At 38.1% G+C, this 27488-nt stretch overlaps 1 protein-coding gene across 1 annotated transcript; it reads left to right on the top strand.

The window, feature by feature from the left end:
- The first annotated feature begins 1514 nt into the window (after nucleotides 1-1514).
- Nucleotides 1515-27355, top strand: itpkcb (inositol-trisphosphate 3-kinase Cb). The gene is made up of 8 exons (XM_059331021.1): nucleotides 1515-1663; nucleotides 5266-6566; nucleotides 20262-20361; nucleotides 20452-20665; nucleotides 22916-23120; nucleotides 23700-23801; nucleotides 24629-24700; nucleotides 24855-27355. Exons 2-8 carry the CDS (start codon nucleotides 5442-5444, stop codon nucleotides 25062-25064), a joined length of 2028 nt encoding a protein of 675 aa, XP_059187004.1. The 5' UTR covers nucleotides 1515-1663; nucleotides 5266-5441; the 3' UTR covers nucleotides 25065-27355.
- Nucleotides 27356-27488: the final 133 nt, after the last annotated feature.

Here is a 27488-nt window from a genome sequence, read left to right as displayed (position 1 = left end):
ATTTGGCTAACTGTATCATGAGATTGATGATATAGTATTGTTTTTCTTTTGCAAAAGGAAAGTCAGTGAAACCAAACAGTATATGTTCAAAGCACAGGGACAAATGAGGTTCAATCGAAAGAGAAATCAGGTTACAAACATCTTCCCATAATTTAGTTGAGAAAGGGCAATACCAAAATAAATGAAAAACATCTTCAGGGTGTCCTTCACAGAAAGAGCAGTTTAAGTCTGTCTTTCTTAAATCGTTGTAAAAAAAAACAACTTTAGATGGGTAAATTCTGTGAATTATCTTAAAGGATACTTCTTTGACCTTATTATTGATTATATATCTAGCAGGTTAATTCCAGATCTTTTTCCAGTCAAGGTTATTAATAAGGTTATTCCAATAGGTTGTTACATATGGAGTTGATACGACTTCTTTCTGAAATAAAGAGCATATATTTTAAATTTGGTTAGATCAAAGGGCAATAATGATGGATTTTGTATGAATGTACTTTTAAATAACATAATTACACCTAGAGGGATTGCATTTATGACAATATTAAATAGATCCCCTTTGAATGCCTACACTTGGAAATTCCTGGGAGCATTTAAAGGCAGCACATTTAAACCCACTTGACAGGCCAGCCTCGTGAAAAAAAAATGCCTAGATTTATGATTTAAAGTGGTGAATCTGGGAGAAAAAAGATGCTTTTTCCCCCACTTTTTTTCTCGTAAATCTGCTACTTTTTCGCGCAGATTTGCCACTTTAAATCGCTTAAATCTGCAACTTTTTTCTTGTAGATTTGCCACTTTAATCTAGTAAATTTGCAAATTTTTTCTTGAAATATTACCTGAAGTTACCAAATATAGTTCTTTGCCTGATAAAGGGTTAAAATAATCCATTCAGTGTCAGCATGGTTAAAGACACTCAGTCATTCCTCCAGTGTGAGTCATTACATATGATTATTTATGATTTATTTCTGAAATAAAGAGCATGTATTTTAAATTTGGTTAGATCAAAAGGCAATAATGATGGATTTTGTATGAATGTACTTTTAAATAACATAATTACACCTAGGGGGATTGCATTTATGACAATATTAAATAGATCCCTTTTGAATGCCTACACTTGGAAATTCCGAGGAGCATTTAAAGGCAGCACATTTAAACCCACTTGCCAGGCCAGCCTCATGTGGCGTGGTGACGTTTTGCTAGACACAATAAAACTTTAATTTGGTTATTAATATATTTTCTCAGCTATCAAATATTTCAGTCACCTATTCAATACAATCTTTAAGGACATATTTGCGTTTCAACACCAGCCGTTAGCTGTCAGTTAGCTAAGAAGCTAACGTTAGCTTTGCGTCACTTCAGGAGCCAGTTGTAAGTTTGAGAGTCCTGAAAGTTGCAGTAGGACGCTAACTGAGACCTGCCCCTGTTTTTTAACGAGCGTTTCCTCTTTTCTTTTCAACCACATGCTGATCCTCCAGCAGCTCTGCACACACACACACACACACACACACACACACACACACACACAGCTAGCGGAGCAGACAAGCCGCAGACACACACACACACACACACACACATCCTTCACTGTGTTTTATTCTGAAACTCCTCTGCAGCCTTTAACAGCTGCTTCACACACCAGGAGGAACCATAGGGAGCAACTAGCTGTCTGGTGAGTTTATGGACATTTTTATTCCTCTATATAATGTGATTTTAACTGTCTCCGGTCCGAAGTCCCAGCAAATGAACTACTGCTTTTTATTCCTTTTTATTTGTTTGTATTTAGAAGCATAGTATGTTTTTTTGTTTGTTTTTTTACTGTCAATTTGTGTCTAAAATGTAACTAAATGTGTACATTTAAGAAAATGTAGCACTTGGAATTGATCTGGCAACATTTCTGTCATCAAAACATGAAGCATTCTTAAAACAAACTGTTCTCGACTGAACCACCCTTAAACCGATGCAGAGTAGCAGGACTGTGCGATTATTATTATTATTATATCATATACCTCTATATTGATATTGTGGGGTTTCAGCATTGGTGCCTTCACAAAATATTTACATCAATGAGAGTTTTGATAAGTATTCATCAGCAATGTGAATATTCTGACAAAGTGGATAAAGACAAAAAGTAAAAGTTTGAACATTCTTTAAACCAGGAAGAACGCATCTATGCCACATTGCAATATATATATTTTAATTTAATCTTTATTCAATCTCGAGAACTCATTTTTTGCCTACAATTACAACAAATCATAAAAACACAATGAAGTTATCAAACAGGAAAAACAAACAATCAAAAGTCAACAACAGAGCACAATTAAAAACAATAGATTGTAAAAACAATAGTTTGTAATTGTGGTTTTAAATGGACCTGTAGGTACCATTGTGTTAACTTTGAAGGTTTTTTGTAGAAAGTGTGTGCGGCAGAAAAACTAAAAGCAGTTTCCCCAAATTTTGTGCTTACTTGCGTAACTTCAAGCATTAGTCGGTCACTTGAGTAAGAGTTCTAAAGACTTTCAGACAGTTTCATGAAAAGGTGATATATGAGAGTTTTACAAATAAATAAAAACTCTTACTGTAAGAGATGTCCACCCAACCTTTTCATGCAAAATACAACATGATTTCCTAAATGTAAGACCGTATCTCGTCTCATATCCCAGTATTGATGTGATATCGATATATTGCCCAGCCCTAATTTAAAAAAGAATGGACATTTAATACAAAAAATACAAAAGTGTTTCCTACATTGCAACATGTATTCCTGAGAATACACCAGTAGATGCCAGATGATGATAGTGTGTGAGTGATAAATGGATTTATTGTTGCGTAATCATAGATCTTTGCCAAGGAGTGTTCTCCCATAAAGTGTGTGTCACTGTGTGTGGATGGGTGCATGTGTGTTTAACCCTTTATCAGGCAAAGAACTGTATTTGGTAACTTCAGGTAATATTTTGAGAAAAAAGTTGCAAATTTAAGAGATTTAAAGTGGCAAATCTAAGCAAAAAAAGTTGCGGGCTTACGAGAAAAAAGTGGAAAAAACTGCTTTTTTTCTCCCAGATTCACCACTTTAACCCTACGAAAATAATATTTTGAGAAAAAAGTTTACAAGATTAAAGTGGGAAATCTACAAGGAAAAAATGTGTAGATTTATGAGATTTAAAGTGGTGAATCTGGGAGAAAAAAGTTGCTTTTTTCCCACTTTTTTCTCGTAAATCTGCAACTTTTTTCTTGTACATTTGCCACTTTAATCTAGTAAATTTGCAACTTTTTTCTTGAAATATTACCTGAAGTTACCAAATATAGTTCTTTGCCTGATAAAGGGTTAAAAGAATCCATTCAGTGTCAGCATGGTTAAAGACACTCAGTCATTCCTCCAGTGTGAGTCATTACATATGATTATTTATGATTTTGATTACACAAGAATGTACCCTAGTGTGTGTGTGTTTCATTATGAGCTGTTCTTTCCATTGTTATCCTTCCTGTCTTGTTTCCTTTCTGAGAGCATTCCTTCCTAACTGCAGTGCTGTCACAGTAAAATAACTCAGTAGCTCAGTGTGTCTGATGTAACATGCTTCACATTTTTACAGGAAGCAGTACAGTGTGGCCTTTAAAATGACGGAGTGTGTTTTTTAACAGGAGGAGAGCGAGTAAAGCTGCAATCTTGTGTGTAAAACATTAATGTGAAAACAGCACTTTGTGAAAAGCTGTCAGTAGGTTGTAGATTTGTGATAAGCCTGCAGGAATTTATCATTCACCTTTCATTTTTTCATTTTACTGACAGTATTTTTCTGTCAACTAGGACCAAACATAGAAGTTGAACCCCACATTGTGTTTGTATTTATTGTATCTTATTTTCATATTCCAGCATGTGTGACACAGTGTGTGACAAAACAAGCAACTGGATTAACTCTGAAATAAGTAAAAGATTAATAATAATGACAATCATCCTTACGATAGGATGATAGGCTGAAAATAGTGTATATACTCTAGTCCAGCTATTCTCAACCTTGGGGTCGGGACCCCAATTGGGGTCGCGAGATGATTTCTGGGGGTCTCCAGATCATTTTGGAAGTCAGCTCTGTCTCCACTGTGTTAAAGTGTTCATGTGTTAATGTGTTTAAGTCTTTTTGGGCACTTAATTTCTTTTTTTTGTCATTTTGTGTCTTTTTTTGATCATTTTGTGGTCAATTTGTGTCTTTTTTGGTCATTTTGTGTCTTCTTTTATTATTTTGTGGTCAATTTGTGTATTTTTTGGTCATTTTGTTTCCTTTTTTGGTCATTTTGGGTCTTTTTTTGTGTCATTTTGTGTCTTTTGGTCATTTTGTTTCCTTTTTGGGTCATTTTGTTTCCTTTTTTGGTCATTTTGTGTTTGTTTTTTTATCATGTTGTGGTCATTTTGTGTCTTCTTTGATTATTTTGTGTCTTTTTTGGGTCATTTTGTGTCTTCTTTTGGTCATTTTGTGGCTTTTTTGATCATTTTGTGGTCAATTTGTGTTTCTTTTGGTCATTTTGTTTCCTTTTTTTGGTCATGTTGTTTCTTTTTTGGGTGATCTGAACTGTGTGGTGAGATTGTGTTCAGTGAGTGGGGGTCGCGGACAACATGCATGTTAAATTGGGGGTCGCGACTCAAAAAGGTTGAGAACTACTGCTCTGGTCAACCGTTGGATTTGGACAAATGAATGCTTATTTTTACACAGCAATATTGCAGATCCTTTTTATATTGGCAATATTTGTTTGGCATTTTTAATGAAACAACACAGCCTACAGGTAGCCACTGGGGTCTTAATGAAAGTGCTGTAGTGATAGAACCAGACTGTTTGGACATGAGCACAGTGTCCAGACACATGAGGGCAGTATTACTCTGACTAACTAACCGCCTGGTGAAACTGAGCCTGAAACTCCCTGAAAACTTGTTTTTAATGTCTTATTAAATCATATTTAACTGTGAATATACTCTCTGTGCAAGGGCAACGTGTTTAACTTTCCCTGTGTCCATTTCTTTGTCCGGCTCAAGTAAATAATATCAGAAATTCAGAGCTGATTAATCACAGATAAATTGACATTCTTGAGCCAGAAACTGTGATTAATACCAGTCAGCAGTGTTTACTGGGGCTGTTAACAATGTTCTTTTGTGTGTGCTGTTAATGATTACACTATCAGCCTGAATAAAGGACTTAAATGAAGGGAGTGTGTTGTTACAGCAGGCTATTGCTCATCCAGTTATTGTGTGTACTAAATCATTCATCTGTTTGTTCCGGTTTGTTCCCACAGATTCGAGGTGGAAAAAAGGAGATGGAGCAATTTAAATTCCCCAAGGCATCATAAGAGGATTCAGTGACTAATGAGTTACTGTACACTGTAGGAGTCACATTTAAGTGTTTCATTTCTTTTTCAAATTCGACCACTGAGGGTGTGTCTGGCTCGCTGCTACTACTACGGCATGCAGGATGGGCCAAACGCGCTCGGATCTCTCGCACAGCACCGCCGCAGGCAGAGCCAAGTGGAAAACAGGAGGAACCACCGAGCGGCTCCGGGTCTGCAGGTTTAGGAGCGAGGAGAAGCGACGAGGCGAGCAGTTGAACAGGAATCCGATGAAAAATAAAGTGTTATCGTGCCTGGGAAGGAGAAAAAGAGACTCGAGCCAAACAGAAGCGGATTTGGGGTGCGGAAACGGAGCCGGAGATCCAGCGACGCGCCGCGACCACAGAGTAGGAAAGTTGCCGAGGGACGAGGTGGTGTCGGCGGCTGAGGAGCACCGAGCATCCCCGGGGTGTTTTCAGACACCGTCCGGCCTCGATGGTAGCACCGGAGCGAGCCAACACACCGTGAACCGGGAGGCAGCGGCGGGCTCCTCCGATGCGTCCCGTTTGGGAACGCGGAGCGGTGAAGACAGCGGAGCGGGCTGCAAGGAGCCGGAACCCGGCAGAGAGGACAATGCCTCGGATCCCCCGCAGAGGGCCATGGAAGACCAGCCGCTGGGGCCAAACCACCGGGACCGTGTTGTGACTGAGACTGGGGGATTAACGAGTCCAGCCCCGGTGCTCAACTCTGACCCAGACTCGGTCTCCAGCGTGTCCCCGGATCAACCTTTGGATAGTGGACTACTGTCGGTCACCAGCGATCACGCGGAGGATAAAATGACTAAAAGTGACGTGAGCACGGCGTCATGTCGGCCCAAAGCGGCCGGGGAGCAAAACAATTGTTGTCCGGTTGAAAGCGACTCTGATCCGGCTCCTAAGGGGCCCCCGGGGGGCCAAAGTTACCCGGGAACCATCCCCAAACTCATCATAACCAGAGACCCCAGCCCGACGCGCAGCCAGGGGACCCCGGCCCTGCTGAGCAGCGGGTCGTGTCTGGACCCTCACCTGGATGATGAGTCCCCCTGCTCGGACAGCGGCTGTGGAGGCTCCCCCGCGCTGATGCGCTCCCCGAGGAAGCTGTCCAACTCCTCCTCCATCGGCCTGTCCTCCGCCTCGTCCTTCGAGGAGTCCGAGGACGACTTCACCGGGAGCGACATCGAGTCCAGTCTGTCCCCGGCCCGGTCTCTGTGCAGCCCAGAGGACGGGACAGGGGTGAGTGTCTTTTTCATGTTTCCCACAACAAAAACATGCTTGAAATGTTTGAACAACACCATTATTTGCTGTCACCTGTAATGGGGCTGCGCAATTAATCCAAGTCGTATCGAAATCGCAATATGAACTATTGCAAATTCTATTTTTTTAAAAAGAGAAGAAAAAAATGATGCACAAATCATTATTTACTCTAATATTATGTATCATATCGCAGTTGAGATAATCCCAGTTTGATGGGATTTTTTTTCTCCAAATTGTGCAACTCTAAACTGTTCTAACAGGTCTTATTGCTTTGGCTACCAAAAATATGACAAATGTAAATATTGCACAATTGACCATTTACCATGGCAGGCATGCAGTTTGAGGCCATTTTGGCAAAATGACTACACAGCCATAAAAGAACCGGTTGGAAGAAAACAGTAAAATAGAAATGATGTTAAAATGTAAAGTCCATGCAGACATACAGGGACATGCAGGCCAACAACATGATGAGCATGAAGGCAAACATCCACTTTCTTATTGACTGTTTCATGCTTCTTGTACTTAAATACCCATGCATAATGACCCCTACATCAGTCACTGTCAGTTCATTTGGGCTGCCAGATGTCACCTTGGACAAATCACCAGGCTATAGTGTAATGTCGGGGTCAGAGCTGCAGAAGCTGTTCAAACTGTGTCTATATTGATATTTTAAGCTAGTTAATTCCAGGATATGATGGCCCTTGTGTTGTGCAAATTACAAAAATGAGGCCCAGCCAGTTAGGTTTGGTGCACGGCACGTGCCTCATGTGGTTTTGGTGGATCTCTTTGTGACTGCTGTACTGAACTGAACTGAAATGAGGAAAGCAGTAAATTGTGTTTATCTAATGTCTCAAAGCCTAAACGGTTGGACTCACACCACCCTGATAATGACACATGACTATAATAAAACCAAAGAAGAGGAAACTGCCTCTTATCTCCAGCCTCTGTCCCTTTACTCACCATCACAAGGCTGCTGAGGTCAGACGTAGGACCACCTAAACAATGTCTGAACGCATGTTTAAATAATGTGTCATCCCATTACAGCTCAGCACTGTACCATTCATGTACAAAGATGCTATCACAGCAATCTAGAAGCTAGTTTACTGTCCCTCATGCTTTGGGGTTTTCCTCTCATCCAGACATGACATGGAGTTTAAAGTTTCCAAGTAGGAAGTTGTGACCCCCCCCCCCCCCCAGTCAGGAGGCTCTGATGATGCACTGGTGACTGGAAATGTTTGGAATGAGACGAGTCTTTAAAACAGGATGTCTCCACTTCTCATCTGAGCGATGTGTGAATCCTGAATGTCCAGGTTTTCTCTGTAGGCCACGTCACCTAGCATGCATGTTGAAATGTTGTTGAAAGAGCTTCAACTGTCAGCATGCCATTCATATTCACAGACTGAAACACAGAAACCTGGCAGGAGTCGTACCCGTATCTCTTCATAATCTTAATAATCTAGCCCTACGTTCCCATAGTAGTTCCACCCTTGTCTGGTATTTTTTCTTTTCCAGAGAAGGTGAAAGACATAACACAGAAAAATGTGACTACAGTGTGATTTAGTAGAAGCCATCTACATATGGCAAATGAATATATATACACTACTGGTCAAAAGTTTTAGAACACACCAACTTTTCCAGAATTTAATTGAAAATGATGCAGTTTAATGTCTCAGTGTACTCTGAAATTAATGCACATTTGCAACATTTAAAATTCTTTATTGAGCATGATAGTGTTTTGAAAGTAAAGAAAAGATTCAAAATCACATTTTATGTTGGACTAAAGGACTAAAAAAAGACACAAAATGACAAAAAAAAAGACACAAAATGACCAAAAAAAGACACAAAATGACTTACAAAGACATGAAAAGAATTCAAAAATGGACAAAATAGCCCGAGACTCCATAGAGTTAAGTTGTTAACCAATTTCTTGTTCCCTGAAAAAGGCCTACTTGTATAATTCTGAAATGTACATTATTTCTCAGTTTTGGTTAAGCTTACCTTTTTTTATTTACCTCTGGCAGTTCACCACTTACCTTTGTACCCTTTCAAGCTGTTCATTTGACTTGAACTGCTTGAATTTCAATAAAAAACTGGAAAAATTGGGGTGTTCTAAAACTTTTGACCGGTAGTGTGTATATATTGTATATATATATATATATATATATGTGTATATATATATATATATATGTGTATATATATATATATATGTGTATATATATATATGTGTGTGTATATATATATATATATGCTCCTAAGCAGAGCGGATTGCTGCCAAACTACATTTTATTGTGTTTAACATCAAATGACGGCTAAGCATTTTATCTTATCAGTTTGGACCATTTAGAGGCACCACAACTGAAGCCTTTATGATCATTGTGAGGTAGAAATGTATTTGTATTGTATTTGTAATAATAGGTCTATCAGAGTGAGTGTGCTGAGATCTACACAATTACCTAATGAACAATGGAACAGGCAAAACATGTCACAAATATAAAAAACAAGCTGAACTTCATTCTCCTGATGTTATGTCAACTTTCTTAGTGTACTTAAAATGTAAATGAGCATAAATCATCATATCCAGTCAGGTACAACATAAATCTTTTAACCTAAAGAACAAATTGAAATTTAAACTCAATATCTGAAAGGTTCAGATGACCAATTTAAAATGTATTGGCTGCCTCTCAGGATCATTATTATTATTATTATTATTGATAAATCTGCCTAAAATGTAGAAAAGAGAACCCATTTATTAAAACCCACCGTGACGTCTTGAAATGTTTTGTTTTGTCGGTCCACCTAATGCACAAAGATTTGATTTAGCTGAATAACAATGACATAAAAACATAAAAAGAAGCACATTGCCACATAAAAGAAGCTGAAACCAGTTAAAAATGCTGGAAGTTTTTGCTTGAAAGATGATTGAAACAATCAGTTGTAAAAATAATTGCTGAATATTTTTCTATTAATTTGATTATTGACAGGATTATCATTTTCTATGTCTACTATCTGTCCTTATTTATTAACAATTGCTTTTTCCTGTGAGTACCAGGATTGCCAACATTTACATTTCTTAACTATAATAAATTGAACTATAAGAATGGAACTTCCATTGCTGCATTGGTAATATCTCTCCTGGGTCTGTGTTTTATGTTTGTGTTACATTTCTTCACATGACGGACGTATTGATCGTCTGCTAGTTACAGTAATGATCATTTGAAATAAGAGGTCAGTGGACAGTGTAATTTCCTGACAGACAGGAAATGAGCAACCTGAGGAGTTGCACTTGAGCTGTTGTAATAAACAAGATGACGCCGGTCAGTGATTTCTGATAAGGGCTGTGTCTTAATGGGCACGTTTTGTCCTGTTGTGACTCTTTCCCGTCATACAGTAGGAGGGCGTGTTTGTGTTTGTGTTTGTTGTTATTGACGTTAAAGGCTGTGGCCATGCTGTCAGCTCCTGGACAAACCTGTTACAGTTCATACGCTCTGTGTGAAGAGCAGATACTTGCTCAAACATGCATTCTCTCACAGAGACGCTCACACATACAGCGATGCAGCGTTGCATTCAGAGTTCACTGTGTGTCATGGAAAATTGGGCTGAAGGCAGAGCCGGTTGCTAGGCGACATTGTTGCCATATATGGTTCTTTTTTTTTCTCCTTGTCTTGTTCTCTCTTTCTCACGCAGACAGTATCTACTCTGTCCCTGACATTTGAATGTTATTAGATGTAAATTCCTTCAAATGTCTGTGCAACCAACAATGCACATTTTATTTTATACTTTATTTAGCAGGTTATGAGACACTTTTTCTACCCTCTTGAAATTTTTGCCCCGAAACCCCAATGAGACATACAGTGGAACAGAAAACAAGAGGAAAATTAGTCAAAAAATAGACAGAAAAATACACTGAAACTACGAACACGTTGCCTACACGTGATGATATTTCTGCATGCTTATTCACATGAGCCACAATTGCAGACTTGTTTTCCGCGATACGCATTATACCAAGTCCCACACATCACTCCCACAGCTCTTATACATAAAATCCATGATACAACGCAAAGAAGAGAAAGAAATCCAGTCCATGCTGCTTTCTGTCATATTTAAAATTGACATTATTTAAACAGCATGATATATAAATCAACACCAACAGCAGTGGAGGAGAAAGTATTCAGGTCCTAAAATACTAATTACACATACATAAAATACTCTATTATAAGAAAAAGGCAAGTAAAAGTAGTATAAAAGTAGTAGTTTGATCTTTCCTGCATTTTCTTTAACTGTTTCTTGTTCTGTTCTTTCTTTATGATTGTATGTTCTTTAAGTGTAAACAACAATAAAACATTTTTTTTAAAAGTAAAAGTAGTACAATGTACTCTAAATCAAAAGTAAAAGTACTCAAAGGGCAGATAGTAGACTCTGTGAATGTTATATTATCATATTTTGGGCATCATGTAACACTTGGATTGCACATGTGGATTTTTTTTTAACTAATACGTGACTTCTGAAGGTAATATAAGGGCTGCAGCTTTAACATATTTTCATTATTTATTATCTGGTTCATTATATGTTCAATTAATCATTTCATCCATAAATAATTGTCTAAACTATAGAAAAAAAAGTGTGAAAACCAGCTGTCACATGTTTTTTTTTTTAAATATCTTTTTTTTGATCAGACAGCCTAAACAAATTTAATTTACAAATAAAGAAATGCAACTAATTTTCACGTTAGGGAGGATTTAACCAGTAAATATTTTATGTTTTCCTTGATAAGTGGCATAACTCAGTCTGTACAAATACACATACAGAGGAACATCTTCCAATCCAATCCCCCTTTATTTGTATAGCACATTTAAACAACACAAACGTCTCCAAAGTGCTGTACATAAAATCAACAATAAAATTCCATATACCAATCGGCAATAAATAAAAAGTGTATAAATCTAAAATGATGCCATAAATAAAACAATACAATCAAACAGATAAACATAGTAAAATAAAATAAAAGACGTAGTTAAAAGTAGTAAAATGAATTAAATAAATAAAAGACACAGAGGACCACAAAACTCACGCAGCGTTAAAAAGCCATCTTATACCACATTAGATACAGAGAACTCATAGAAAATACATTAAAATAAGAAATTTAATCACAGAAGAAGACATTTAAATTGAATTTTTCTTCTTTTCTTTCATCTTCTGTTTGTTCAGTGGCTCATCACAGCTGAGCTGCTTGAACACTGAACTTAAGGGAAAGGGATGTGGTTTTAAGTGAAGTCGTTTTGAGAAAAGAGCTGTGACAGTACCTGAAAACACCCTCAACGTACGCCATGTAGTCACTCTGTAGCTGATGATAGTCGCCTGACAGGTTCCACACACACACACACACACACACACACACACACACACACCTGCCTGTAGGTTACATTGTAATGAGGAATTTGTCATGCAGACAAAAGGAGAGTACTGGGAGGTATGGGAAGTTGTCCCTACCCCCATGACTCTGGCAGGAGATTGGCTCAGCGTGGGGCTCAGGATAGGCCTGTAGGGATTAGGAGATGAGAGAGAGAGAGAGAGAGAGAGAGAGGAGCAGAACAAAGGTGAGACTGAAGGAAAAGAGAAGACAGCTCATTGTGTGGAGGTTAGTGCCTTCAGGGAGAGAGGGCAGGAAGTAAAACGAAGGGGGACTAGTTCAAGCAGGCAGATAGTAGAAAGAGAGTAAAATGACAGCGTCAGGCCAGGAGGCATGTTGATGACAGCAAAGAAGATCTACTGAGAAAGTTAGAGAGGAAGGGAGGAGTGACATCATGTTGAAAGAGGAGAAACTGCTACTAGGATTGGGATGACAAAAAGAGGCTGAAGAGAAAGAGAAGGGGGTCAGAGTGAGAAGTAAGTGAGCTTATAACCAAGGAGTGTTATTTCCCAAGCTCCAGCTAACAGCGAGGGTGAATAGCTGGAATACGTGGGAGCGTTAGCCCCGAGGTAGCAGCCGGCGGGCTACAGGAGCTTCTAGATGATTGTGGAGGATCTGAGTCCGACAGGGAGGCACTCGGCTCTGGCAGCGCTCGCCTGTGGAGACCCTGTGCTGATGGTACGGAGTATTTTGGGCTGGCTGCGTTCCCGCCTGGTCTCCGGGGCTGTGTGTGCATGTGTCAGTGCCTGCCTCCTCCTCCACTACTGCTCTGTGTGCCAGGTAAGACATGGAGAAAGGCTAATTGTATTCAGAGCAGCCATGCAGGCTGCCAGGTTTATTTGCAAGCATCACGCTGCTCAGACAGGTGATATGAAAGCACATTACATCAAATGCAGGTGACAGTTTTGTGTATTCAAATGTAATGTGATTGATTGATAACCCAGCGTCTTGTTGCTGTTCCAGCACGTGACAGTGGTTTGGCAGACAGTATGCAGTTAGTCCTGTGTAACTGATGATCTCTCTCTATCTGGCTTAAGAAGCCAGTAAGCCAAACCAGCAGGATCAGCATGCTCCAGGCTCCAGGCTCTACTTCTTTATGCAAGCAGTTATTTTCTCACACTCAGCTGCCAGTTGATTAGGTAAACTCTGCTAAAACTAATGTTCTGTCTACTTCACTAATATCAGTAAAGATAAGGTAAATATTACCAACATCTCTCACTTTTATTGCATTACAAATCAACGACACCAGGAACTAAAGCCTTAAAACCAATCAACAGCCAGCTAAAACTAAACATTATAACCTTCACTAGGAGAGTTTATAGCAGGGCGGTTGTATTAGACAGCAGTAGTTTGAGCCAAGTGCACCTAATAAACTGCCAACCAGGTGTACAGTTGATAAATTGCGTCCATAAATAATAAAGTAAAGTGTTTCAGTTAGTGTTTGTATTAGGGCTGCCACAAACGATTATTTTGATAGTCGACTAATCACCGATTATTTTTTTGATTAGTCGACTAATCGGATCATACGCAAATTGAATGTAAAACATACAGCTTATCGCACCAGCATGAAGCTGCTCTTATATAACCATCATTAGTTTACAGTTTGAAGTGTTTAAGGTATATGCTATGCATGCATACAACATTTTAAGCACTATAATTTGTATCTAACCCAAATAATTGTGAGCCGTGATTCAGGCGCCTCTAAGGTAAATGATAAACTCATGAGGTGGATAAATGGGTCATACAAACTTATATAAGTCAGTCCACTATTTGTGTCCCATGTTACTTATGTAACTAATGGTAGTTATATACTAGATGTGTTATATCAAACAGAACTATGATCTTTTCCTAAACCCTTAACCAAATACTTTTACTGCAGGTAGTTTTCCTGGACATTCGTAGGATAATGCATGAGAAATGGTGCTTAAGTTTTCGTAAAATATCAAACAAACTGTAATATGAAGATGTGCTGAATTTTTACCTTTGATACTCGATGAAAAATAATTGTAAAAAAAGAAAGTTTCCACTGTATATATTATTGATGTTTAGCTGTAAATAGTTAAAAACATAACTTTCAGCTGATGACTCTTGACACTAAGAAACTGCTTGTAGCTGTATTTAGCCGAATAATTAAGTAAATACTTCAATATAATGGTTTCAATCACAATTTTCCAGTGATTATCCTTATTTCCCCCCTTAATCATATTAATTCTAACAGTATTGTTGTGAAGGGGGTATATGTTGTTAAGGGGAAGAAGGGGTCCCTGTAAAGACACATTGTTCTTTCACTTTGGCCATTGTTGTCATCATGTGAACCACAGAGGGATTTCAGCAGAAGTGTGTGTGTGTGTGTGTGTGTGTGTGTGTGTGTGTGTGTGTGTGTGTGTGTGTGTGTGTGTGTGTGTGTGTGTGTGTGTGTGTGTGTGTGTGTGTGTGTGTGTGTGTGTGTGTGTGTGTGTGTGTGTGTGTGTGTGTGTGTGTGTGTGTGTGTGTGTGTGTGTGTGTGTGTGTGTGTGTGTGTGTGTGTGTGTGTGTGTGTGTGTGTGTGTGTGTGTGTGTGTGTGTGTGTGTGTGTGTGTGTGTGTGTGTGTGTGTGTGTGTGTGTGTGTGTGTGTGTGTGTGTGTGTGTGTGTGTGTGTGTGTGTGTGTGTGTGTGTGTGTGTGTGTGTGTGTGTGTGTGTGTGTGTGTGTGTGTGTGTGTGTGTGTGTGTGTGTGTGTGTGGGTGGGTGGGTGTGTGGGTGTGTGTGTGTTGCTTCATAACGAACACCAGAGACTTTCCCAGACAAATATGAGAGGAGATGGAAGCGTGATAAGAGTAAAGAAAACGGCTCTGGGGGGACATTGATTGAGAGAAAGTGGCGAAGAGAATCAGGACTTTCATTTGATTTAAAGTAGGGAAACTATAAATAACTGGGCCACATCAATCTGCATCAGTGCTGCGGAATGAAGAGGAAGCTTATAAAACACAAGGATGACAAGACCTCTCTGTTATGTGTTTGCGAGTTATATAAAAGAAAGCGATGGAGATGGTGGAGGTTGAACTGTGAGAGGTGCAACGTGACCCCAGTGTTGAAAAAGCTGCAGTGAGTGGGATGAAGAGGCAGAGGAGACTGTAGCAGCGTTCTGCTGTTTGTTCAGTTTGAAAAGACACAACAGGCTTTTAAAATATAGATTCTCACCTCCATTAGCAGCATTAGCTCTGGCTGTGACTGGTAATTTTAGTCAGATACTCTTGACCCCACAGAGGCAACACATTAAACTGTCAGCTGGAAGCAATTAAAGAGAGAGAGAGCTGGTGGCATGAGGATGAGAGACGTGAAAGAAGAGAAGCTGCAGATGGAGTGTCTGCTTCACCTGTCAGCCCTCCTGGACTGTAAAAAGTGTTTGTAGAAATTACAGTAAAATGCTGTCAAATTGCATGAGAAATACGGCCTAAAATAAAAAAATGCATATCACCATAATAGACACTTTTAATTACTGTCACAGAATAGAACAAAACTTTTGAAAAACACAGTTTTACTGTAAAAATATTTTTAAAAATCATGTAAAATGAATGGAGAAATACCATATTGTCTCAAGGACACAATTACCTTTAAATAAACAGACTACTCAGTCTAAATTACAGTTTTTGCTGATATTTACATTTAAATTTACAGTAGAAAACCCACTCACTGTCATTTTTACGGTAAAATTCTGGCAACCACAGCTGCCGGTATTTTACCGTAAATTTAACAGATTATTTTTGACAGTGTGGACTCGCTGAGGACAAATGAAGCTAATAATAGCCAAATAAAAAGAAACTGTGGTTTGTATTTTGTCCACAGCAGATGTTATATCAGGAGATTATTTCTGGACAGTGTTGGTGGTTTCTTAAAAAGGATCTTCTGCAGCAGCTACAGTAGACAGCAGGCAGGAAGCTTCAGTGTTTGGCACTTTCACAGAACATTTATCATTTGAAAGAGTTTCTGCAGGAATGATGTACTTTTGTAGGCTAACTTCGATGTTAGCATCGCATCGCTGGTTTATTCTACAAAAAGGCAATAGGGTTTTTAAATTAGATTTTGGATTGTTGCAGAAAATAGGCTCTGTCGCAAAAAAACGTCATGATTCCTGCATGTTTTTGTTCTGCATGTTACGGTCGATTGACTTGACAATGTCGCCACCAAGCTGACATGATGTTTGGTTTACCTGAGAACCTCCTGATATAATCTGATATAGCACAAAAGCTTCAAAATTCACAAGTGGGGTATTTACTTACATACTTGATTGATTGATTGATTGATTGTCTTTATTTCGAACATGCAAGCAAATAAAAAAAAAAAACAAGTTTAAATATTAATAGATGAATAAATAAAAACAAAGCAAAAAAGCAAAAACAATTGAGAAAACAGACACTTTCTGCAAGCTCGAAAGGGAGTAGGAAGAAGTAAAAAAACGTATCGAGTCCTACCCCTTAACAGGTCTCTATATCTATATACATATATATATATATATATATATATGAATAATCAATATAGTCACATACAAATATTATAAACAATTATATATATATATATATATATATATACTATAAACAATTTATATTACATTGTAAATACCTATACATGTATATTGTAAATTACTATATATATATATATGTATATATAAATATTATAAACATAAATACAATTACCATGTGTATTACAAAACTACAGTCTACATATGTCCAGGTTACAGAGGCTTTTCTAAATTTCTGTACTTTGTAAAGATGATGTCTTTATATTTGTTTTTAAACTGTCTTATGTTTTGGCTTTTTTAGGTAATAGAATATGAAAATGAAATCTCTTAATCTTTTTTGAGGATTTTAGCCATCTGACCAAAAATCAATAATAAAGAAAAACCTTTAACTTCAACATGAAAAAAACAGAAGTGTGACAAAGCTAATTTGTTTCCAGGTTTTTGTGCAAATTCCTGCAGCTCTGTATCATCTAATCATACTTGGAGGCGTGCATCTCAATGCCCTGAGTCATGATATTTGCATTTAATCAAACACACTTATCACAGCAAAAAATGCATTTCAGAGCAAAATATTGTGATCCTGTTAAGTACTGAAAAAGTACCTTAGATCTGAGTACTGAGGCATAAAGACCGACACATAACAGTGTTGTGAACTTTAAACAACAGGTTCATAATTATCCCTTAGAGCAGCACTTTGGAGGCCAAACACTGGCAGCAGTTTACTGTACTGTACTAACCGGGTGGAGTGTCTGATGCTGGACTGCTTGTTGTTCTTTTTATGTGCTATAAGGTTAGAGGGGACATGTTTCTGCTCTGTGTGCTATCATGTTGTAAAGAGGGAAAAGATGATAAGGTACTGGAAAGGCTTGCAAATGTGTAGTCTTTTTTTTCCAGAGTATTTTCAGCTTCTCAAGAGTTTAAAGTCAAGGTTGCAGTTTAATACAGCTATAAATAAAGCACAGAATGGTGGTATGCATAAACAACACACTCCCCATCAATGCAGAGGAAATATCATAGTGGAGATAGCCTTTTGACTTCTGGGAGGAACTGCTCACTGAGTTTATAGCAGCTGTTGTATTAGACAGCAGTAGTTTGAGTGAAGGATTAAGAGATGAGAAGTTTTGTTTTGAAACAAAATTTTGAACTGAGCCATGTTGGTTTTGAAAAAGCTGACTCTTCAGAATGTAACCGATCATTTCAGATCTCCCCATATGATCTGTTACATTCTGAAGAGTCAGCTTTTTCAAAACCAACATGGCTCAGTTCAAAATTTTGTTTCAAAACAAAACTTCTCATCTCTTCTCTGACATGATTTTGACATCAGATGATTTGCTCTCCATCAATGCAGAGGAAATATCATAGTGGAGATAGCCTTTTGACTTCTGGGAGGAACTGCTCACTGCCAAGAAATAAAGAACTGGGAAATCAGGAAATCAGCACATGGTAGTCTTCGAGGAACATATTAGAAAATAAAAGCATAATCCAGAAAGGCTTCCTAGCATAGAAAACGTGCTGAATGTGGTGAAAAGCAGCTGCACGTTTTGCATCGTGGTTCTTTGCCCTGGAGGCGGCAGAGATCATGTCGGGGTTAATCTGCTGATGGGATCAGAGTCTCAGACCACAATGTCTCATACTCTCTCATTACTCTCTGCCTCTTGTGTCTCCCTGAAATCCTGACACATGTTGTACACAATTCCCCTTCATAAGGAAACAAAAGAAGAACACAACTGTTTGATTTAAGTTGGAAAAGTGACCAATTAATAGCTTATGTATAGTGCAAGCTCCTGACTTAATTCTGGACTGTAAAATGGTTAAATGTCCTGAAAATGTCATATCAAGTCAAAGTTTTTCTCATATTTCTTTTTTTGTGAACAACTTTTTTATTGCTTTTAAAGACAGAACAAGTACAGCAGTCCGATAAAATTAAAAGGTACATTACAATCAAATTGAAAATAATAGTAATAATAATAATAATGAAATAAATGGAAAAAAAAGTTAAAATAGGGAAAATTAAAAATAAAAAGGGACCAGGCGACGCCCCCCAACTTGGATCTCTATAAAACTCTTACAGGACATGAGAGACCATTTTTCTCATATTTCTCATAACCTATTGTATTTCATTTTATTAATTTATAATGTATTTAACCATGAAAAATGTCATTAGCAGCAACACATTAACAAGACAACAAGAAATCAGATCACAAATGTGGAATATCAAGACAAAATTCAACATGTCCTGGATCACACGGACACAAAGCTCAGTTAAAACATCTAAAAACAGATGTGACTTAACTAATATTCATAGCTAAATAAGTTAAAACTTCACTCATAAGAAGCTGATTGAGACATTCAAGGCCTTCAGACCTTTTGAGTTGCAAAACAGAACTCCTAACATTTAAATAAATCCTGTTTTTTCTTGCCCTGTGTAAACAGACCCCCAGTTTCTGTTGCATTAAGACTGTTTTATTGTGACAGAGTTTCAACACAGCAGCTGTGGAAAGAATGCATGAGAGGAGAGCAGAGATAGGCTGACATGTAAACATGGCAGAGATAGGCCTGGCTGGGAGCAGCACACTCATTCACACAAGTTATTTAGTTATAAAAAGATAAGTTTTATTATTATTATTCTCTCTGCATTTTATGACTCACATGAACCATTTTTCCCTCTCTGTCACATTCCTGTGTTCCTTTGTTAAACATATTTGCATAGAGTTAACAAAAACATGCAGGGATTACTAGAAAGTATGCAAGTTGACTAGGAGCATGTATAGAAATACTATTCAGTTATATTGTCCTTTATATTGTGCTCTGTTGTGTCTACTCTAATGTAACACACACACTCCCACTGCATCTTAAAACTGGCTGTCCGTTTGTTATGGTTTCCCACACACACGTATTCTAATCCAGTAGTTCTCAACCTTTTTGAGTCGCGACCCCCAAGTTCAGATCACCCAAAAAAGAAACAAAATGATCAAAAAAGACACAAATTGACCACAAATGATAAAAAAAGACACAAAATGAGCAAAAAAGACACAAATTGACCAAAAAAAGACACAAAATGACAAGAAAAAGACACAAAATGTCCAAAATAAGAAACAAAATGACCTAAAAAGACACAAAATGACAAAAAAAGACTCAAAATTACAAAAAAAAAGACATTAAGTGACCAAAAAGACTAAAACACTTTAACACAGTGGAGACAGAGCTGACTTCCAAAATGATTTGGCGACCCCCAGAAATCATCTCGCGACCCCAACTGGGGTCCCAACCCCAAGGTTGAGAACAGCTGTTCTAATCAATCCATGTCGTGTTCCTCTCACATTGCTTACGTCAAAGACCCGCTGCACACTGTCCTTGCACTGGTGTTTCCCAACGCAGATAACCATTATACACACACACACACACACACACACACACACACACACACACACAGACAGTTTGGGACAGTGCGGCTCTGTTTTACGACAGCACCGTGGTGGCTTGGTAAATGTTTTATGAATGGGCTTTGTCAGGTACGTGGTGCACCTGGCCTTGGCTGCAGGGGAGGATCTGACCAATGTCTACTGAAATGTGTGTGTCAGTATGTGCACACTACAGGGTGTGTTTTCCTTTAATGAATAATCAATTCCTCGCCTGTATTTAGCTCAGCGTGAGCAGAAAAGAAACCCTCGCACTGATTAGTCACAGCTTCAGTTTTGTCGTTGGTGCGAACGACCCACAGCTTTTTATAACAAAAGGATGACGTTCTTTGTCGTTTTTCTTTTTGCAGAATAAGTCGTGGCAGAAATTGAAGACCATGGTCCACTGGTCCCCCTTCGTCGTGTCCTTTAAGAAGCGTTACCCATGGGTGCAGCTAGCTGGCCATGCAGGTATGCATAAATAGTTGCACAACATTGCATAACTCTGCACAACATTTTTTTTATCTTCGCTCTCTAATTGTGTCCGTCTGCTTGTCGTAGGTAACTTCCAGGCCGGAGAGTACGGACGCCTGTTGAAGAAGTACTGTGAGTGTGAGCAGCAGAGCCTCCAGCAGCTGATGAAGGACTCTCTGCAGCCGTACGTGCCTGGTTATTACGGCGTGGTGCAGAGAGACGAGCAGGACTACAACCTGATGGACGACCTGCTGGCCGACTTCGACTCGCCCTCCATCATGGACTGTAAGATGGGCAGCCGGTAAGATTCAGCACAGGATGAAGGGGTCAAACATTTTCCAAAAGCATATTGACAGCAGAAGCCATTTTATCTTGTGCTTTTTCATTTTTATTAATTCTTCTTTTCGAACCACAACAACAGCGTAGGCTAGATGCATATACATATTCATACACATACTCACATAGACACCATTAAACAGATGTACATAAACATATAAACATTTACACACATACAGTATATAAAGCCCTATACATATACATGCATCTGCCCCGTTTAAGTAATAAGACAGTAATAAGAACCAGTTAATATTCAATTCGCATTTCCTGATATCATTTTGGTTCGAAAAAAAATGGAGTAGGCTGAAGTATAAAATACTTCTCTAGGCCTCTCCCCTGATACTCAACACTTCAAAAATAAGAAATTGTATCTCTGTATATCGCCACTTAATGTCAAATAAATACGTATTATTATTATTATTTATTTACTTATTTTCTTATTAGTCAACCATAGTATATCAAACAACTTAGATCTGAGAATTTCTATTACTCCCACAAAGAAAACAAACAAACAAAAAAAACAACAACAAACAAATCAAAACACTGAAGGCAGTTACAAGAACGTCCTCATCCAGTTTGCAACCTCTACTTTTTTAGCATATCATTTTTCATAATAAGCCTTTTTAACTTAACAATTGTTGTGCATGATTTCATTTCATCGCTGCAGTTATTCCATATTCTCACTCCTTTACTTGTAAGATATACAAAATTAAAAACACATTTAAGTCTGAACTCCCACCATTTATTTGTTTCTCTATCACTTCACTGTATATGCTAGTAATATTTTTTTTATTTAACCTTTATTTAACCAGGAAAGTCTTATTGAGATTAAAAATCTCTTTTACAAAAGAGTCCTGGCCAAGACAGGCAGCAGCACAGTTAGTTACAGACAATCATTTAAAAACAACAGAGAACATAAAAATAGAGTCACAGTCAGAACATCATCAAACAAAGCATGTAGAGACAGAAGAGCTAGCTTCAACATCATGAAGTAAGGATTTAAACATGTTTAGAGGAACCAGCTCCTTAAGTTTTAGTGCATTTTGCAGCTGGTTCCATGAAAAAGGAGCAGCATAACTAAATGCCCTTTTCCCCAGTTCAGAACGGATTCTAGGCACCGTCAGTAAAAACAAGTCCTCAGAGCGGAGCTGATACTTTCCTGTGCTTTTCTGAATTACATACTTCTGCAAGTATGTAGGAAGTAATGGCTTTATTTGTAGCCAACAAAGTGCTTCACAGTTTTAAAATAAGAGCTTGGTTTGACTGAACACTGAATGGTGCATTCACATGCTCCTTGGATGCTGGGACGTTTGAGGAATTGTTTTTCTAACTTTTGTTATGCTGAGCAACAGAAACAGATCAGGTGAATCATGAAAAAAGTACCAAACTTTAGTCCAGTTTGCTGAGTTTAAAGCATTTAAATGATCTCTCCCACTCACCGGTTTTATTCTGGCAACACATGAATGGAGCGCTATCTCACTATGTTAACAATAGTGGAAAATAATTTGTGTATTCGCCCAATGATGCAATTCTGCTCCAAAATGTAATCTCACTTCACCAGTTAAATACAATTTGGGCCAGTAGATGAAAAAATGAACAGAAAACATAACCTTCTTGGCAAAATGTAATGATAACATAACAATAATAACATAAAATCAAAACAAAAAAATCAAATTAAAACAGCAAAAAGATGGAAAGGGGAAAAGGGAAGAATATTAAAAGGCATTAAAACACCTTGAAAAACAAGCTTGACAAGTTTTGGAAAATCTGGAAGGTTTTCTGTAATTTCCTTGAGAAAAATGATATTGAAGTAGATGGCTAGAATGATAAACTGAACTGAAGATTTATTTATCTTTTTATTTTATGTTGATTTAGCATACACATTTAGAGCTTTACGGACATGTATATGTATCTGTGTGTGTGTATAGATATAAGTATGTATATATTTATTTACTTATTTTTTCATTTATTTTTCTCTCTCTCTCTCTCTCTCTCTCTTTCTTTCCCCAGTTATTTAATTATTATTATTATATATATATTTTTTAATCATAATTATTGCTATCATTATTGTTATTATTTTTCTTGTATGTGCCTTCTTGTTCTATGTTGTTCACCGTTTGTAAATTAACAAAATGTGCAATAAACATATGTTTAAAAAAAAAAAAAAAAGGCATTACAAAGAAACTTTTTAATATCTGGCCTTTTTGCTTTCCAGGACGTACTTGGAGGAGGAGCTGTTAAAAGCCAGAGAGCGTCCACGTTTGCGGAAGGACATGTATGAGAAGATGGTGGCCGTGGACCCCGGGGCCCCCACAGAGCAGGAGAGGGCCCAGCAGGGGGTCCTCAAACCCAGATACATGCAGTGGAGGGAGACGCTCAGCTCCACCGCTACACTCGGCTTCCGCATCGAAGGCATTAAGGTCAGAGGTCGTCTTGGACATGCTGTCCTGGCTGTATGACTCAGAACAAATAGTTCTACTAGAAGTAAATCAATCAGTGGCTGTAAATATTTATCAGTGTGTTCACTGGATGGCCACACACATTGGAGTGGAAAAGGAAAATAGTTTTGTTTCTGGATGTGTAGACATAAAGTTTGTTCTTTCAAAAACAAATCCAGGGCTGTTATTACACTGAACCAATAACTGTAGATTTGCATGAACTCAGTCATGAATGGAAATATGTCATGGCTGAACATTTAAAGCAGCCCGTACTGTTTTCCAGTCGAGCAAGTATTGCCAGCCGAGCTGTGACAGAGATGTTTATATTTATAAGATAGTATCGGCATGTTTGTTTTTTCCATTGCATGCTCCGAGAAATACAGAATTAGAATATGTACCGATCTACTTCTGCACTGAATACTCAACAGGCAGCAACAGGAATGAAACAGGAAGCTTTAAATGAATTACTAAACTGAATTATTGTCCTCATGCAGGTCACAAAATAACTAGAAACACAAGAGAGAGGAACAAGATATCTTATGTTCTTCTTCTTCTCTACAGAAAGCTGATGGAACCTGTAACACCAACTTTAAGAAGACCAAGCACAGGGAGCAGGTGATGCAGGCGCTGGAGGACTTTGTAGATGGAAACACTCAGATTCTGGTATTTAAACTAGTTCTTACTATATTAGTAGTTCAGCTCGGTTTTATAACTGTTTTTAGGGGAGGATTTTTTAAATGGGAAGTTGGGCAAGACATATTTTGGTGCACTACCTCCCATTACACCATACAGTTGTTGTCCTTTTTCATATCTATTAAACAAGATACAATGTATTAAATAAACTACAAAGAACTTTTATTTGTGTGAGCCGCCCCCTCATGTCGTAAAAGGTCTTGATCAAGCTAGTGCGTGCATTTGAGTTAAAGAAAGATAAAATATCTTTCACTCTTCTACCGAGCTGTCTGCATGATGCATAGCAATGACGCAATGTGTCTATTTGTGGCTTGTGAGATTAACTGTAACATGACGGTGGTGAAACAAAGTAAACTTTGTTTAAGCCACCAACGTCAATTCAGACATTAATGTATTTCATATGACATGCTTGTGTAGGAGGAAGAGGGCCAATTAAGGATCAGTTCTGAATACTTTAAAATCCTACAATTCTCTCCATCTATTAGTTTACTTGTAAAAATGTTTTTATCAGTTATTTTCTTTAAGTTGAGACTGTTCATAAGCAGTTAAAACTTCTTATAGTTGCTTTAATTATTGATATTTAGAGATGTTGGTAGAAGGATTAAATGATTTGGACATTGGGAGGTTTTCTGTCTATATGTTATATGTTATATTTTCTGTCTTTATGCTCAGCGAAGTTATCTGGCAGTAGCTTCATATTTACAGCGCTGTTTTTCAAAGGCTTTAGATTCACAGTTAATTGTGGAAAACCATGTTTCTGATGCTCTACATCTTTTTATTTTTCTTCACTTTCTTAGAAACTCCACCTGCAGCGGTTGGAGGAGCTTCGATCAGTTCTGGAGCAGTCGCAGTTTTTCAGGTCACACGAGGTGAGACACAATGACACACTCATCATCAGTTTTCATCATTTCTAAACAAACCTGTCGGCCCAGTTGAATATTTTGTGATATCATCCATCAGTAGCTTCTCTACTGAATCTCTCACCTGTCTCATCTCACCTGTCTCTCCGGTTTCTTATCGCAGGTGGTGGGCAGCTCTCTGCTGTTCGTGCACGACGCCTCGGGGAAGGCCCGAGTTTGGATGATCGACTTTGGGAAGACGGTCCCCCTGCCGGGCCCTCGGACCCTGGACCACAGGACCCCCTGGGTGGAGGGCAACAGGGAGGACGGCTACCTGTGGGGGCTGGACAACCTGATAGACATCTTCAGCAGCATGCTCCCACAGGCACCCTGAGGAGATCAGAGAGAAGGATGAAACATTTGTCCAGATGAGAAGAGAAGGATAGATTACACAAACTGAGACTCAGAGGAAGGATCAGAAGATGGCTTCCGGTTTGATTCTCATAACCCACGCCATCATTCAAGTGTCTTTATCCCATTGTACCTGTGTGAGAAGAAGAAGAGGGGAAAAGCGCAGGATTGCAAAGTGGAATATGCCAAAGCACGACTTCATGCATTACGCTGCATTCATGGAACCTGGGACAGATGAGCTGCAATGAGCTGTAGGAAGAGAAACGAGGAGGACTGAATGCAGAAACGTCACATTTGTCTCATGTGTCTTTTTCTGCAGAGACACATTTAGCTCCTCTCCCTCCTGAACAGCTCCCTCTGGTGGTTGGAGTTGCACACAGCACTCTCACAACCTGATCCAGAGGAATGAAACCTTTTCACGCAGCCTTCGAGGAGCGTCGGTTAACAGGAGTTGGTTTTTTGTCACGGACCACTTTTGATGTTTAAGTATGCGGTAACACTAAGACACTGGTCAGACCACGTGTTAACTAACTCAGTGTGTAAATACAATTTTATTTAATTTTTTTTGGCCTTGATATAACCTCCTTACCTTGTTTGTACAATTTCTGTGCCTAGCGTTTTTAAAGAGCTGTTTGATCATTCCAGTATGGAAGCCCATTCCCGCCAATGTGATTAAAACACGTAAAATCATTATAATGAGAAACTTTAACCAACTAGTGACTTAGTATCTCAAGTCAAGTCATCAAGTTATGACTTATATCTGGAAATAAATACATTTCTTGAAAAATTGACTTTGTATTTCATAATAATAATAGCTAAATTCTCAAAATAATCAGAAAATCTCTCAAAAAATGTGTACTTTTTGAGAAGGTTTCTATTTTATTTGTGATACTAACTTTTTGGGGGGGGTGGAAAGTTTCTCATAAATACTTACAGGTATTTTTTTCATCACAAAGCTAAATTTTCATCTTGTCTTTTACTGGTGGAAATCTGTGAAAATGTAATATATTCACTTGAGAAAGAAAAAAAAAAAAGCACTGTTTTTCTGAATTAAAAAGAATTATCTCAGGAGATAATTATCTCAGAATTAGAAGTTTATCAGAAAAACTAAAGCAGATTTTTTTTGCTCGAAAATTCTGCTGTTTTTCTTCCTTTTCTCATTACTTCAGAAAAACAGACAGATATTTTTCCCTGACGTGAATACATTACGCTTCTGCAGAAATGGGCTTCCATATTCCAGTGCAGTGGACTCCTGCTATTTTTCTTCCAAAGAGTTCACCCAAGTGGAAACTGATTTACAATATAATCCTAAAGTTTGCAGAAAAGTGTTTTCTAAATTTGGATTTTTGTAAGATAATGCAGTGAAAGTTTTTTTCTCATTGAACTGTGCAGTCAGCAGCTTGGCGGCCATGTTTGTCTGGAATTTGTTGCACTATGGATCCTCACAAAGCCATTGAACAAATCGAGCTTAAGTCTTAAGATGGGAGTAAAGCTTTAAGGGTTTACAGAATCAGACGTTAAGAAGTTTAACATGAATTTAATTTGTTATCTGTACAGTTTTACAGCAGAGCGGTGATGTGAAAGGGTGAAATGAAACTGGAATTACCTGATTAAACTGATAAGTCTGTTTGTGAGGTTTCACTCATGTATCAGCTCACACATGATCCTCCAACTGGAAGTTTTGTGTCTTATGATTCAGCAGATGACGCATAATCGAATACAAAAATGCCACTTTGCTGAAAATGTAATTTAGCTACACTAAACACGAGGTTTGTGGGTTGAACTTTTGTATGCAAGATGGAGAGTTTACAAAGAAACCTTGTTTTATTTGGATTTTAAGTCAGTGCTCCGACTAAATCTGTCTGTAGGCAGACGGTCAGTGAACGCACCAGTCAAGACGCCTTCAGCAGCGTCAGGCAGCAAACTTATGACTTCATGAAATTGGAATTCAAATTCAGGAATTCAATTTTTCCACTTCCTGAAAAGTAAACATGCTGGGACAGAGGTTTAGTGTTTACAAAGTATTATATATTTACCCACAAATTATCTATATTTGTTTAAAAAAAAAGAGAAAAAAAAGGAAAAAAAGGCAAACTTTCAGGTTTTAAACCCGGGTGCTGCTTTGTAAGCAAGAAAACTGGATTCATAACATTTTGTATTTTTAAAGGCAGCGTGTTTTAAAGTCGCAAAGCACAGACAGACTGGTGAAAACTGATATTAATTTCTCCCTGCTTTGTCCAGCTCATGGATTGCAATAAACTGGAAATAAGAGTTTTCAGAGTCTGAGTTTTTTTTCTTCTTGTGTTTCAGTCAAACATTTTTTTTTATTGAATGTCCCAAAACATTCACAGGTAGGCAGAGAATCACAATGTCAGCATAAATCAAGAATCTAAACAATTTATTGTAT

Source organism: Centropristis striata, chromosome 4 (genome assembly GCF_030273125.1).
Source record: "Centropristis striata isolate RG_2023a ecotype Rhode Island chromosome 4, C.striata_1.0, whole genome shotgun sequence".
Lineage (NCBI taxonomy): Eukaryota > Metazoa > Chordata > Actinopteri > Perciformes > Serranidae > Centropristis > Centropristis striata.
Note: the sequence above shows the minus strand (reverse complement) of the source record. Positions and strands in the feature narration are given on the sequence as shown.